Source organism: Spermophilus citellus (genome assembly GCF_964194105.1).
Source record: "Spermophilus citellus genome assembly, chromosome: 3".
Classification (NCBI taxonomy): Eukaryota; Metazoa; Chordata; class Mammalia; order Rodentia; family Sciuridae; genus Spermophilus; species Spermophilus citellus.
Window position 1 is genome coordinate 2674853 of NC_138184.1, and position 13942 is coordinate 2688794.

General features: G+C 57.1%; 1 protein-coding gene across 3 annotated transcripts; it reads left to right on the plus strand.

The window, feature by feature from the left end:
• Window positions 1-2714: 2714 nt before the first annotated feature.
• On the plus strand, window positions 2715-10072 carry SHD (Src homology 2 domain containing transforming protein D). 3 transcript variants are annotated; one of them, XM_081283832.1, is made up of 7 exons: window positions 2715-3288; window positions 3475-3797; window positions 4563-4668; window positions 4741-4932; window positions 6348-6471; window positions 7767-7886; window positions 9718-10072. In XM_081283832.1, exons 2-7 carry the CDS (start codon window positions 3501-3503, stop codon window positions 9902-9904), a joined length of 1026 nt encoding a protein of 341 aa, XP_081139958.1. In that variant the 5' UTR covers window positions 2715-3288; window positions 3475-3500; the 3' UTR covers window positions 9905-10072. The 3 variants fall into 3 exon arrangements, with proteins under 3 accessions (XP_081139958.1, XP_081139959.1, XP_081139957.1); XM_081283831.1 differs by having other exon boundaries at window positions 3156-3288; window positions 3472-3797; XM_081283833.1 differs by lacking the exon at window positions 7767-7886 and having other exon boundaries at window positions 2717-3288; window positions 3472-3797.
• The last annotated feature ends 3870 nt before the right edge of the window (window positions 10073-13942 follow it).

A 13942-nucleotide genomic window follows, 5' to 3' on the forward strand; every position in this document is an offset into this window, starting at 1 on the left:
GGGAGGGAGGGAGGGAGTGAGAGAGAGGGAGGGAGGGAGGGAGAGAGGAAAGGGAGGGCTTCACTTCCCCAAACAGGTTAGGGACTTTTAAGCCCACCATGAACCACCAACACTCTCCCTGCCTGTCCTGGTGCCTGGGATGCCACCTGTCACCAGACTAATGAGGCTGCTCCATGAGAAGACCAAGGGGACAGGGGCAGGCACAACCCTGGCCAGGAAACCCCTCTGGTGGCCTTTGAAGTCCCGGCAAGCCTAAGTATACATGAAGCACCTACTACATGCCGCGAGCTGCAGCCCGCAGCCCTGATGGGACTCAAGGACCTGCCTCAGGGAGAGAGGCAGACACTTTGGACACGCAGTGTGAGGCGTCACTGAGAGGAAGTGCAGCAGGGGTCCAGAGACAGGAAGTGGATTTAGGGTTCTGGGCCTGGGGAGGGAACTGCCACATGTTTATTTTTTTTGAGATAACAAAAATGTTTTGGAACTAGACAGCGGTGACAGTCACAAAGCTTTGAGAATATACGGAGACCTACTGAGTGTACCCTGTGATCTAACGTTCTTCATGGAGTGCGGGGAAGGACCCAGGTGTGGCTCTTGGTAGGAAAGCGCCCCCCAGCCCCCGGAGAGGGGGTGAGTGCAGGGGGTGTGGACTATATCCAAAACACAAGCAGCACCCCAGACACAGCTGGCCGCCAGCGCTCACAGGGGCCAGGACACCGACCGGGCCCTACCCAAGGTGAGGTCCCCGGCTGAGCCTCCAGTACCTGTTTCTGGAGAACCAGGTAGGAACCCTGAGCCCCGCTCACCCGAGAGGCCTTAGCAGCCTGCCTCCCAACCTCCAAAGGAAAGGAGGTCCCCACTGCCCTAAGCCCCAGCCCATCCGGCCTCCTGGCCTCTACCCACAGTGCACCTCCGGCCTCCCCCCCCAGCCTCTCCAGATCAGAAGGCCAAAGCCCTAGAGGGGTGCCCCCATCAAGGTCACACAGCCCAGCCATCAGCGAGCTGGCCCACCCCCAGCCTGGCTTCCTTCCTGGCTGCCCCCTCCCTCCCCTCCCCACCACCCTCCCCCTCTCCTCTCCTGGGGTGGGGGGCAGACGGCTGCAGCCAGTTCAAAAGCGAAGGGAAGTCAAACGGCGCTTGATTCTGCCTGGGGGCCTCTGATTGCTATTCCTGAGGAGGACTGTAATTAGAAGGCCCCTTTCAAATATTTATACCTCCGACGCCTCCTATTTATCGGAGGGAGAGGGGACTCGGATTTGATGAGATCTGTCAACAGCTCATCCCTGAGCCGGGAATTGCCTTGCGGCTGACAGAAAACAGGACAATTACCCGCCGCGCTCCCAGGTCTCTGGGGACGCTGCTGTCGCTGATCAGGAAGGGTGGGGGGGTGAGGACTGTGGAAGTGAGCTGCAGAGGGGAGGGGGGAGCTCAACAGGTGCTGTGGGGACAGCTGGTTCCGAGGGGCAGATATGGAAGTGTGCAGACCCCCGCTGCTATGGGGTCTTGGCCCCGTGGGCTCTGGACCGTTTCCCCATCTGAAAAATGGGGCTAATAGTGGAGGGGAGGGAGAACAGGGGGAACGGCTAATTCCACAGGGAGATACTGATGCCACCCAAGCCAGCCACAGGATGGTGTCCAGGCACAAAGGAGCCCCTGGGTAGCTGTGAGCCAGGCCACCTCCCCCTGTGCCTCGGCTTTCCCATCCATAAAAGAGCGTCCTGGGTGGTGACTGCCCCCTCTGGCAGTCCTTCCTGGGCTCTTGGGTTTCCCTGTTGGGATCCCCCTGTTAGTGGAGGAGACCTAGGCACTAGGGAAGGCCCTGCCCGGTCTGTGTCCTGAGGAGGGCACAGCTCACAGGTAGGGCAGGTGACTTCCTCCGGCCCTGCTCCTCAGAGCTGTACTCCTGGGGAGCCTCGGTTCTTCCTGACACCCCCCACTCCAGTTACTAAGGGGAGCCCAGCACGAGCCGCCTGAGGAGAGAAAAGGCCCCCTTGTCTCTGACCCCCACACCTCGGGTGCCCTCCCCCCAGGCAGCTGCAGCGACCAGGACAGGCAGACCCCCCTCACTTCTTCCCCGCTTCCAGCCTCCCGCCCTGGAAGCCACAAAGGGACAGATGCGAGGCCACCAGACAGGCACAGATACCATCTCCCCTACCGGCCAGCTGCCCCAACCCCTCCCAGCCCTGCAAGGGGTCCCCTGGGGAGGGAGAGAGCCAGCCCTCTGGGGGAGGGGAGGCCAGTCCTCCGGCTCCCACCTCCCGCTTTCCCTCGCGGCGTCAGTGTCAATTTTAGCCACTGACCTCTCAGACAGTTCCACCCCCTCCACTGCCTGGTCATCGGCTCAATTTCGACCCTCAATAGCGGTCACTCTCATCCCATCTCCCGGTCAATTTCGTCCCTTCTGGCGGTCAAGTCCAGCCCCCCGTCTCCCGGCTCTGCCTCCCGGGTCCTCTTGCGCCGGCCGGCGAGCTGTGTCCGCCCCAGGCCGTGCCCACCTGCCGCGCTCCTCTCTCGCCTCGGCGCATCTCGGGCCTCCGGGTCAGTGTCCAGCTGCCGCGGTCTCGGCCCCAGCGACTCCTGTGCCCCCAGCCCCCTTCCCTCGGCGGCCGCGGCTCCCCTCCCTCCCTCCCTCTCGGGACCAGCGGAAGGTCTCCGTCACCTCCGAGGGGAGCGCAGGGGAGGGGAAGGGCGGGGAAGCCTTGACGTTGCTTCCCAGGACGCGGCCCGGGGCGGGTAGGGACCCGGGCGACCGCGGGAGCGCCCCCTCCCCAAAGTCCCACCTCGCGGCCACGCGCGCCCGCGGTCGCGCGTAAAGTCCCCGAAAGCTTGAACGCGGATTGCAGGAGGTTTTTATTTCCCTTTGTGCGGTGGCTGGGGCCGGATGGAGGCAGCCGGCCGGGGGCCTTGGGATTAGGGCTCCCCCCAGCGCGGAGCGGAGCAGAGCGCAACAAAGGATGTACCCTGCCAGGGTCACCGTCCCCGCCGCGCAACTTCGCGCGCGGCGCTCGCGCCCCAGGGGAGCCAGCCAGCTGCGCTGAGAAGCCCGGCGTCCCGGCTGAGCAGGGCTGGGGGCGTCCGCGGGCGGCGCTCCCCGGACCTCGGAGCCCCAGCGAGGATCCCGGAGCCTCCCAGGCGGCGGAGGCGGCGCTGCACACCGGAGTGCGCTGCCCGCGCAAAGTCTGCGCGCTTCAGCGGATGCCCCTCGCCACGGCCCTTCGACCCCGCGCGCCGCGTTCAGGGACTTGCCGGGCGCCCCTTACCCTGTGGTTCTTGGAGAGCCGGGCGAAGGTGGGCTTCCTCCTCCCTCCTCTTTCTCCTCCCCTCTCCCTCTCTCACCTTTTCACCTTTCCCCTGTTGAGCCCAACCGAAGGGCACACCTGAGCTCTTCCCCCTCCGTCTCCTCCTTTCCCTCCTGCACTCCTCCCCTCTGAGAATGGACCCAAAACAGGTATGTGGGTCCCTCTCTTACAGCAGCCAGGTTTGGGGTGACACGAGCCCAAATGGCCAAGTGGCTTCGGGACTACCTGAGCTTTGGCGGTCGGAGACCCCCTCCGCAGCCGCCCACCCCGGACTACACGGAGAGCGATATCCTGAGGGCCTACAGGGTGCAGAAGAATCTGGACTTTGAGGACCCCTATGAGGACTCCGAGAGCCGCCCAGAGCCAGACCCTGCAGACCCCGGAGACACCAAGGGCCCCGGAGACTCCAAGTTTGACTCTCCCAAGCACCGGCTCATCAAAGTGGAGGCCGCAGACATGGCCAGAGCCAAAGCCTTGCTGGACAACCCCGGGGAAGAGGTGCGTGCCTGGGCAGCTCTGCAGACAGCGGTGCGGGACACTGGGTGCAAGGGTCCTGCTCTGCTCCCCAGATCCAGGGAGCGTGGTTTATGCACGATCCCAGAGGTGGGCAGGGCACCGGACACTTCCGCCCCCACCTGCTCAGCAGAGTCTGATACCTCTTTTAAATACGTGGTGCTGTCCGTCCTGCTGGGGCGGGAGACACCAGCGCCCCCAGAATCCCCTCCTTTGACGTTGGCCCCAGCTTAGAAGACAGATGCCAGCAAGGTTTCCCTAGCCATGCTGCCCCTCCTACTTGATTTCCATTTTACAAAAGTGGAAGCTAAGGCTGACAGGAGAGAAGTGACTTTCCAGCCCAAGGTCAAAGCCTGGCACTGTTAACATTGGAACCTAACCCAGAGCTGCCTGCAGCGCCCACCCTTCTTGTCAACATGGTTTTTAGCCTCACCAAAGCTCTCTTGGGTGGTGGTTGAGAGCACAGGGAGGAGGGAATGCAGGGAAATCAGAAGGGTTAGGGTCAGACTGCCTCACACTCACCAGATGTGTGACCTGCCCAAGTCACTTGCCCTCTCTGTGCTTTGGTTTCCTCACCTGTAAGATGGGGCCTGTGTACTTGCTAAGTGTTGCTCTTGCAGATAAACACATGCAGAGCATCTAGTACAGGGGGACGTAAGCTGGGCCAGCTGGAATCCTGACACCACCCAGCTGGGCTCTCTGGAGCTCAGCTGGTCTCCCTAGCTCTCTCCCTTCCTCTTCTGTTCCCAGCTGGAAGTTGACACTGAGTATTCAGACCCCTTCGATGCCCAGCCTCACCCACCACCCCCAGATGATGGCTACATGGAGCCCTATGACGCCCAGCGGGTCATAAGTGGTGAGTGAGCAGGGCTGGGGAGGTGTCAAGTCCCCAGGGGATGGGGGCTGACCGGTGTCCTTGGCCTCCCAGAACTGCCCTGCGGCGCGGTGGTACAGCTGTATGATACTCCCTATGAAGAGCAGGACCCAGAGCTGGGGGACGGGCCCCCTTTTGATCAGAGGCCTCGGCAGAGTCGGCTGCCCCAAGAGGATGAACGTCCAGCCGATGAGTATGACCAGCCCTGGGAGTGGAAGAAAGACCACATCTCCAGAGCATTTGCAGGTGCTTCTCTGAACCAAACCCTGACCTCTGAATGGCCCATCCTCCATTTCTTCATCTAGTCACCTCTCTGCATCTATTTATAAAGTAGAGCCCAATTACCTGCCTTGAGATAATTCATTGATTCTCACTAAAGTGGGAATGGCTGATAGTCACAAATTCTTCCCCCCAGGAAAACCTGCATATTCTTTGGCAACTGAAAGGCCTTGTGAAATAAAACCTAACTCATTCTGCTCAGCATAGTGCAGGGAAAGGAACAGGGCTTTGGTCAACACTAGACCTGGGTTTGTGTCACTTCCTTGGACAAGTCACTGAGTCTTAGTTTCCTTACCCACAAAATAAAAGGTCATCATAGTACCTACTGAACAGAGTTCTTGTAAACTGAATGCTGGCCAGGGCCCAATGACAGGAGAGCTGTTAGACGGGAAGGGCAGGATCGTCTAGTTGTGTCAGCCAGGAGGACTTGGGGTCAATCCCTAGCTGAATTGAGGGAACTTGACTGAGTCTCTGAATCTCAGTTTCCTCTTCTATAAAAATAGTAACAATAAGATGAGCTTTAAAAAATAAAAGAACTCAGGCTGGGCCTGGTAACACATGCCTGTAATCCCAGCAGTTTGGGAGTCTGAAGCAGGAAGATCTCAAGCTCAGAGCCAGCCTCAGCAATCTAGCAAGGCCCTGAGTAACTTAGCTAGACCGTGTCTAAAAATAAAAAAAAAAATAAAAAGGGCTGGCGAGGTGGCTCAGTGGTTAAGTGTCCGTGGGTTTCAATCCCTGGCACCAAAATAAATAAATAACTCAGGCTGGGTGTGGACTCAAGAGGCTGAGGCAGGAGAATCTCAAGTTCAAGGCCATTCTCAGCAGATTGGGGAGATCCTATGTCAAGTAAAGCAGAATAATAATAGTAATAACAACAATGACGACGACGACGTTCAATCCCCAGTACTACTACTACTACTAAATAAAAGAACTCAGGCCGGGAAGGTTGGTGCCCACATGACCTTGCCTCAAAAGTTGTATGACTGGGAGGGTGTTTGGGACTCATTGCTTCCACCCACTGTATTTATATGGAAGATGGTCTCTAGTTTTAAGACTTGGTCCGAATTGGAACAGAACCCAAAGGGAACTCAGCCCTAGGTGCTCTGTAATCCGACCTGCTCTTGGATTTCATGCTCCTGCTGCTGCCCCGCCCCTTCCGTGCCCCCAGATTCATGATTTGCCACGCCCCTCTCTGCTGAAAGCCAATTGGCTGCTCCTGTGTCAATCCTTTCATTCTTTAGTCTAGCTCCTCCTTTTATGAGCTCTGATAGGTGATCCAAACTGGCACCGCCTCCCCAATGAAATTTCATTGGCTTGACTCTGCCCCGCCCCCTTGAGGTGGGCTGGACTTAACTCTTTCTTCTCTAACCCTCCCCTTCCAGTGCAGTTTGACAGTCCAGAGTGGGAAAGGACCCCAGGCTCAGTCAAGGAGCTACGGAGACCCCCACCCAGAAGCCCCCAGCCTGCAGAGCGTGTGGATCCTGCTCTGCCCCTGGAGAAACAGCCGTGAGTGGGAAAGCTGAAGGAACCATCAACACGCTCTGATTTACTCAACAAACGTTTTCCTTTTAAAATTGATTTATTAGTATTATTGGTATTGGGGATTGAACCAGTGGCGCTCTATCACTGAGCTAGGTCTCCAGGTCCCCCTCCCGCAATGCACCCCCACCCTTTAAATGCTAAGACAGGGTCTGGCTGAATTGTGAAGGCAGGACTCGAACTTGCGACCTTCCTGCCTGGCCTCCCGAGTTGCTGGCATTACAGGTGTGCCCCACTGCACCGGCAGGCAGAAGTTTTCTTGTTTTCCCACCTGGGACCCTGGAACTGGGAAGAACTTGGATTCATTCATTTATTAACTTCACTGATTTCTTCAGCTAGTCACTGTCCCCCACACACACTGCTTGCTGAACAGGCTCCCCGCAGATGAGGGCCCCTTCCCTTTGGAACCAGGTTCGGGTTCAGACCCCTGCTCTGCATCTCCTGCTGTGTGGTCCCAGTCAGTACCGTCAGCTTCTAAGCATCCAAGTCCAAAACCCCCTGGGTGCCTGGCTCAGGGTAGGATCTCCTCCCTGAACTTGGGTACTTGGGAGGGGATTTTGAACCTGCGAAGGACACAGGAATCATCCTCACCCCCAGAAGATTTTGGAATGGAACTGGGAGGAGCAGTTCGCTCAGAACTTTGTGCGGAAGTGTGGGGCCTGAGCTGAGGGGCTCTGGGTCTTCTGTGTCCCTCCAGCACGGCGAGCTCCTCAGGTGCTCTCCAGGCCCGGAGCCCAGGCCTTGCCCTCACCCCCAGGCCCAAACCCCTGCAGAGGGCGGGGCCTGTCACCTAGCACGAGGCCCAGAGTGAGAGGAGCCTCTTAAGTTTTCTTTGATAGAAACCAGCAGCTGGGTGCTCCTCTCTCTGGCTCATGCTCAGTTGTTTTGTTTTTTAGCACAATTAATGAAAAATATTAAGTGCAGAACGGTGGGGGGCAGGGTACAGGATGTGGCAAAGCAGATGAGAGAGACTGAAGTTGGGGACTAGAGAGGGCTGCTGAGGCCAGGGTGCCAGGCAGGCCCTAAGATCAGTGATGCTGGGGCTGTAGCTCAGATACAGTGCGTGATGCCCTTGAACTCACCCTCAGCACAACAAAAGAGAAAGGGGGTGGGGGTCAGGTGCCCATGCTGAATGGCCCCAGCCCCAGCTCCTCCCAAGGGGACTTCCTGGCTTGTGTGGGGGATGTCACCTGCCTGGCCTGACCTTCCCCCAGGGTGTCAAAGGGCAGTGGCCTTCAGGAGACACCTGCCCCCGCCTGCAGGTGGTTTCATGGACCGCTGAGCCGCGTGGATGCGGAGAACCTCCTGTCACTCTGCAAGGAAGGCAGCTACCTCGTGCGGCTCAGTGAGACCAGCGCCCAGGACTGCTCCCTGTCCCTCAGGTGAGACCCCAGCCTTGCAGGGACAGAGTGTCACAGGACCCCATGCCTCATACTTGGGCTTAATAAGGTGGGAGCAAGCTGGACGCTGTGAGCTGTGGTGCCGGTGGTCACACCTGTCATTCCATCGGCTCCGGAGGCTGAGGCAGGAGGATCGTGAGTTCAAAGCCAGCCTCGGCAACTTAGTGAGGCCCTAAGCAGCTTAGTGAGACCTGTCTCTAAATAAAATACAGAAAAGAGCTGGGGGTGTGGCTCAGTGGTCAAGGGCTCCTGGCTTTAATCCCCAGTACAAAAAAAAAAAAAAGAAAGTTGAAGTCCATCCATTTGTCCATCTCAGACCCTAGTCTCAGAGTGGGCCAGTGAGGTGTTTTTCCTTAAGATTCTGAGTGTGACTATAAAATGCTCCCAAGATCCCACCAGGTATCTGGGAGCAAGATCTAAAAGGACAAAATTAGAAGGGGGCTTTGGAGACAGATTCAAATCCTGACGGCCACTTTCTAGCTGTGGGGCCTAAGCTAAATGACCAAATCTGTCTGGGCCTGGGATTTATCTGTAAAACAAGGACAACAGTGTCAACATCATGGTGGCACGGTGATAAATTTAAAAGAAAACACAAATCAAAAAGTGTTGAGAACTGTGCCAGGGAAACAAGAGGTGCTTAGTTACTGTTAATCATGATAAAGTGATTCAGGGTTCTAGGGCCACCACCCCTCACCCCCACACCTGCGGACCACGTAGTACCCAGGAGGGAGTAGTTGGGGGGATCAGAAAGTTTGGAGAGCCTGTCACAGTGATGCACGCCTGTAATCCCAGCAGCTCGGGAGGCTGAGGCAGGAGGATCACAAGTTGAAAGCCAGCCTCAGCAACAGCAAGAAGCTAAGGAACTCAGTGAGACCCTGTCTCTAAATAAAATATAAAAAGGGGTTGGGGCTGTAGCTCAGTGGCAAAGCACCTGCCTAGCATGAGTGAGGCACTGGGTTCGATCCTCAGCACTACATAAAAGTTAACAAATAAAATAAAGGCATTCTGTCCATGTACAACTACAAAAAATAAAAAAATAATAAAATATAAAAAGGGCTGGGATGTGGCTCAGTGGTCGAGTTCCCCTGAGTTCAATCCCCAGTTCCTGTGCCCCCCACCAAAAAAAGAAAGTTTGGAAGTTTGGAGAGAGAAGGGACCAAGTCTAGGGGTGCTAGGAGTGAGCCAAGAGGGGTCTTAGAGCCCCCACCATTAGGGTTGGTCCCTTCATTGAATGAACATTAATTGAGCATCTCCTATGTTCCTGGCCCTGTTCTAGGTGCTGAGACTCTGGCCTGTGCCAGAGATCAAGATAGTCTCTGAGATAAGGGCTAAGAGCCATGTGAGACCCTGGGAGGTCACAGGGGGCTGAGGGTGTCTCTGAAAAGCGACAGGAGCTGAGTGGGAGGAATCCTGGAAGGGAAAGGCTCCCTTCCCCTGGCCACAGCGGAGTGTGGTGTGAATGTGCCTCGGGCCCCTGTGCCACAGGGCCAGCACTGCTGGTGAGTCCACCCAGGCAGGGCTTGGAGGGAAGGAAGTGAGGTCCCGCAGAGGGCACCTGCTCCTCTCAGACCCAGGTGAGCGCTGGGCCTGCACACCAGCCCTGCTCCAGGAGGACCTCAGGTCTACAGGACAAAGCTGCCAAGGCTGTCCTGCCTGTGGGTGGTGGCTGACCACTGGCCACCAGACCTTGGCTTTTTAGAGGCCCCTGGGGAGCCAGTACCCACCCTGCTAACTGTGAGGGGGGGCTTGGGCGCAAGGGAGAGTGTGGGTGGGTCTGGGGAGCTCAGGGCCACCTTTGCCCCCTGACCCCCAGGAGCAGCCAGGGCTTCCTGCATCTGAAGTTCACGTGGACCCGAGAGAACCAGGTGGTGCTGGGGCAGCACAGCGGGCCCTTCGCCAGCGTGCCCGGGCTGGTCCTCCACTACAGCGCTCGCCCGCTGCCGGTGCAGGGAGCCGAGCACCTGGCTCTGCTGTACCCCGTCACCACGCAGAGACCTTGAGTCCTGAGAGGGCCCCACGTCCTGCCGCTCAGCGGAGGTCTTTCTGGTCCCGGAGGAGGACTGGGGAAGGGATGGACACAGGGACCCACCCGTGCCGAGTCTCCATCAGAGTGGCCTTCCGGGTCCCTGCTGTGTTCGGGGGCCCAGATGGTGTCTAAAAGCCCTCCCCTGGCCCCGCAATAAAGAAGCTGCTGTCTTTGTCCAGTGTCCTTTCTGGGCCGCAGGGAGGTGGGGATCGCAGAGAGAGAGCCTGGGCGGCCATTGCAGCCTGAATTGGCCCCAGGGGTGTCCAGTGAGCTGCCGGGAGAGTCCCAGCGCCCTGCAGAGCCACTGGCCCCTTGGAGGACTAGGAGAGAGGCCTTAGAGGGGCAAGAGCCTCCCCAGCTCTTTGTTTTGGGGCCCAAGGCGGGTGGGAACCCAGTCTCAGGGGGAGGTCTGGAGGCAGGAAAACCCAGGGGTCGGGGGAGGACCCTCAGATAGGAAGATGGAGAGCGGGGTGAGGCTGGGGCTCCTCCTCATTCTTTGGCAGCTAGGCCAGATCAGCAGAAAGGACATCTGTCCCCATGGAAACAGCAGAAGTGGGGGAGGGGAGCAGGCGCAGCTGGTGTCACTTCAAGGTGACTAGAGACCTGCTGGCTGGTAAACACCAGGGAGCCCATGGAGGGGAGGGACCAGATGAGCAGGGAGGGGTCTTCCAGCGCTGGACTCGGCTAGCAGGCCGGGCGACACTTCCCTGCTCCTTGATCATGTCCCCCCCATTGTCACAGAGTGCCTGGGCACAGCCTCTGCAGCCCTCCCTGGGGCTCTGGAACACCCCGATGACCACTGGAGTGTTCTCAGTGCCCAATTCGCCATGAGCTGCAGCTTTGCTTTCTGCAGGATCCTCTGTTGAGTGTCCCTGCGCTGCGGGGGGGCTCCTCTGAGCCTCCTGAGGAGTGGGCTGTCGCGTCCCCTCCTCCCGTGGAAGCAGTAGTTGCCCATGTGGTCCTTGGCCGGTCCCCTTTGGGTCTCCTGGAGTCTAGATTCCTCTTCTGACTTCCCAGGACCCTCTTTGCCGGCCTTCCGAGTGGGGCCTGGGCCAGGAGAGACCCCGATGTGGGATGGGGGGGGTCTGGGCTGGGCAGCGGGGGAGGCCTGCAGCTCAGCAGGGTCAGCACCTTCCCTCTCCAGGCCAGGCTTCTTCTTCCTTGGTGTCCCATGGGGCATTGCAATAGAGTGGACTTCCTCAGGGGAGGTGACACAAATCCAGGGTGACTGCCACTCAGGGGAGGCGTCCCTCCGCGGCCCCCCTCTGGAGCCAGGTCTCTGAGGCAGGCAGGTGTGCAGGCAGCCTTCTCCAGCTCCGTGGCCGGCCCCCTGGCCAGGCAGCGGCCGGCCCGCCCGGTCCCTGCTCTCTCTCCCCTGAGTCCCGCCTGCTGCTGGGGCGGCGACAGAGACCCGGGATCCCCACGCCCAGAGCCACGGCACAGCTGCGCTCGGCACCCCGCCACCAGCAGTGCCCAGAGGAGACTGGGGGAGCGCGGGGACCTGGGCTGGCTGGGGAGGGACGCGCTGGGGGGTTATAGACCCCTGTCACCCCATGTGGGGCTGAATTTAGGCAGGTGTTCGCTGGGAACCTCGGCTCCTTGCCTGTCTTGTTGGGTCACTGGAACAGCTGACCACTGGGGGCCTGTCATGAGCTCCAGGGTCCTCATTGTGAGCCCTGTCACCCCGTGACAGGCTCCGGCTCCCCTGAACTCCATCCCCCTCCTTGGCCATCCCCCTCACCCAGCGTGGTCACTTCTCCCATGACACCATCACACTCCTGGCCCCTGCTGTTTGAGTTGCTACTCTGGCCAAACCCATTTACAGATGGGAAACTGAGGCTCAGAGCGCCTAAGTCATTGCCAGGGATCCCACACCCAGGTAGCAACAGGGACCCGCTTTGAACAAAGGCCTTCCTCACCTCTGTCCCCCCTTCTCTGTTTCAGAGAAAAACATGTTTTCATCAATCTGAACCTGTGTCTTGCTGAATTAGCATCATAGACACGATACTACCTTATGTTTATGGAGGGCTTACTATGTCCCAGACCCATACTAATAGATGCAACCACTCTCAATTCACCCACTCTAGCTAGGAAAAGCAGATCCGCTGTATTTTACAGTGTTTTTTTTTTAATTTTTTTTTTTTTTAAAGAGAGAGTGAGAGAGGAGAGAGAGAATTTTTAATATTTATTTTTTTTTTTAGTTCTCGGCGGACACAACATCTTTGTTGGTATGTGGTGCTGAGGCTCGAACCCGGGCCGCACGCATGCCAGGCCAGCGCGCTACCGCTTGAGCCACATCCCCAGCCCAAGATCCGCTGTATTTTGACAGCTGAACAGGGACAGAGATATCAAGTTACTTGTCCAAGGTCACGCAGCCTGTCAATGAAAAAAGTAGAGTCTGAATCCAGGTCTGTGTACCTGACATAAACCCAGCCAGAAGCTCTGGATGCTGGGACTGATAAGGTCCTGCACCCCAGCCTGCTTCTCTCGCAGGTTCCGAGGTGGGCAGGTGGTCCCTGGATGCTGCCAAGCCTTTGTTCCCAGATGAAGAAGCCAGCTGTGTGCAGCTGGGTGGGGTCCCTTGCAGCTGCCAAGGCACCACCTGGAGCCTTTGACTCACTTCTGCTAGTTGCTAATTGCCCCCTTGACAGTGCAGGGGTGGGGACACGCCACTCAGCCACAACACCCACCCTCGCCAGCTGAAGAAGAAAGGTTTCTCTTGGGGCCCGAGCCAGAAGCTCTAACTCAGCTGCTGGGTGCTGAGCAGGTGCCGAGGCTGGGGGCAACCACAGAGGGCAGGAGCCACTGAGGGGGCAGAAGCCAGGTGGCATAGGCTGGGTCTGGCCCTGCACAGGGTCTGTCCCCAGAGACAGTGTCATGGTGGGGTGGAGTCATGTGAGCTGGGATCCAGGAAACTGGCCACTTCCCTGTCAGAGGTCCCTGGACACATCTGGGACACCTCTGGGCTCTCTCTGGGCCTCAGCCTCCTCATCAGTAAAAGGGAGCAGCTGGCTTTGCTGATCTGGAAAGTTCCTGCCAGCTTTGAGCGTTGATGGCTTTCATTTGCAGATTCTGGGTTCTCTGCTCACCCTAAGACTGTACAACAGTGAGTCTGATGCTTAAGGAACTTTGAGTCTAAGATTCTAGAGTTGACCAGTTCTTTATCTTGGGGCTTTCTCACGTTTTCATTACTAATAAGGAAAGGAGATGCTTTAGATGTTTTTTAAAAATTCTTAATTAGTTCCCCTATGAAATTTTATTCCTTTTGGGTATCTTATAAATCTACTTGTGTTCTGTACGTGCATCTAAGCTTTACATGTAAAAATAGGACACAAAGAGCCAGGCACATGGTCACGCCTGTAATCCTAGTGGCTTAGGAGGCTGAGGCAGGAGGATCACAAGTTCAGAGCTACCTCAGCAACAATGAGGCCCTAAACAGCTCAGTGAAACCTTGTCTCTAAATAAAATATAAAAAGGGCAGGGGATGTGGCTCAGTGGCAGAGCACCTACCTAGCATGTAAGAGGGCTAGAGTTCACCCGCAACACCAGAAAAAAATTTCTTTCTTTTTTTTTTTTTGTACCAGGAACTGAATTCAGGGGCACTTGACCACTGAGCCACATCCCCAGCCCTATTTTGTATTTTATTTATTTTTGGTGGTGCTGGGATTGAACCCAGGGCCTTGTACATGCAAGGCAAGCACTCTACCAACTGAGCTATATCTCCAACCCACCTGTTTTGTATTTTATTTTATTTAGAGACAGGGTCTCACTGAGTTGCTTAGCACCTTGGTTTTGCTGAGGCTGGCTTTGAACTCACGATCCTCCTGCTTCAGCCTTCTGAGCCGCTGTTATTACAGGTATATGCCACCACACCAAGCTATGAAAACTTTTTTTTAAAGGAAAATCTGGTTTTGTCAGTAAGACCAACATCCAACTCCTTAGACAATACATGCTTTAAATCAAGGTGCCTAGAACTTTCTGTCCCTATGATTCTAGAACTGCAAGATTCTAT

Bases quoted from the DNA above. Each gene is read 5' to 3' on its own strand.
- SHD (XM_081283832.1), top strand. From the start codon at position 3,501: ATGGCCAAGTGGCTTCGGGACTACCTGAGCTTTGGCGGTCGGAGACCC. The intron at 4,933-6,347 runs GTGCTTCTCTGA...CTCCCCTTCCAG, and splicing joins CATCTCCAGAGCATTTGCAG to TGCAGTTTGACAGTCCAGAG. The intron at 6,472-7,766 runs GTGAGTGGGAAA...CCCCGCCTGCAG, and splicing joins CTGCCCCTGGAGAAACAGCC to GTGGTTTCATGGACCGCTGA.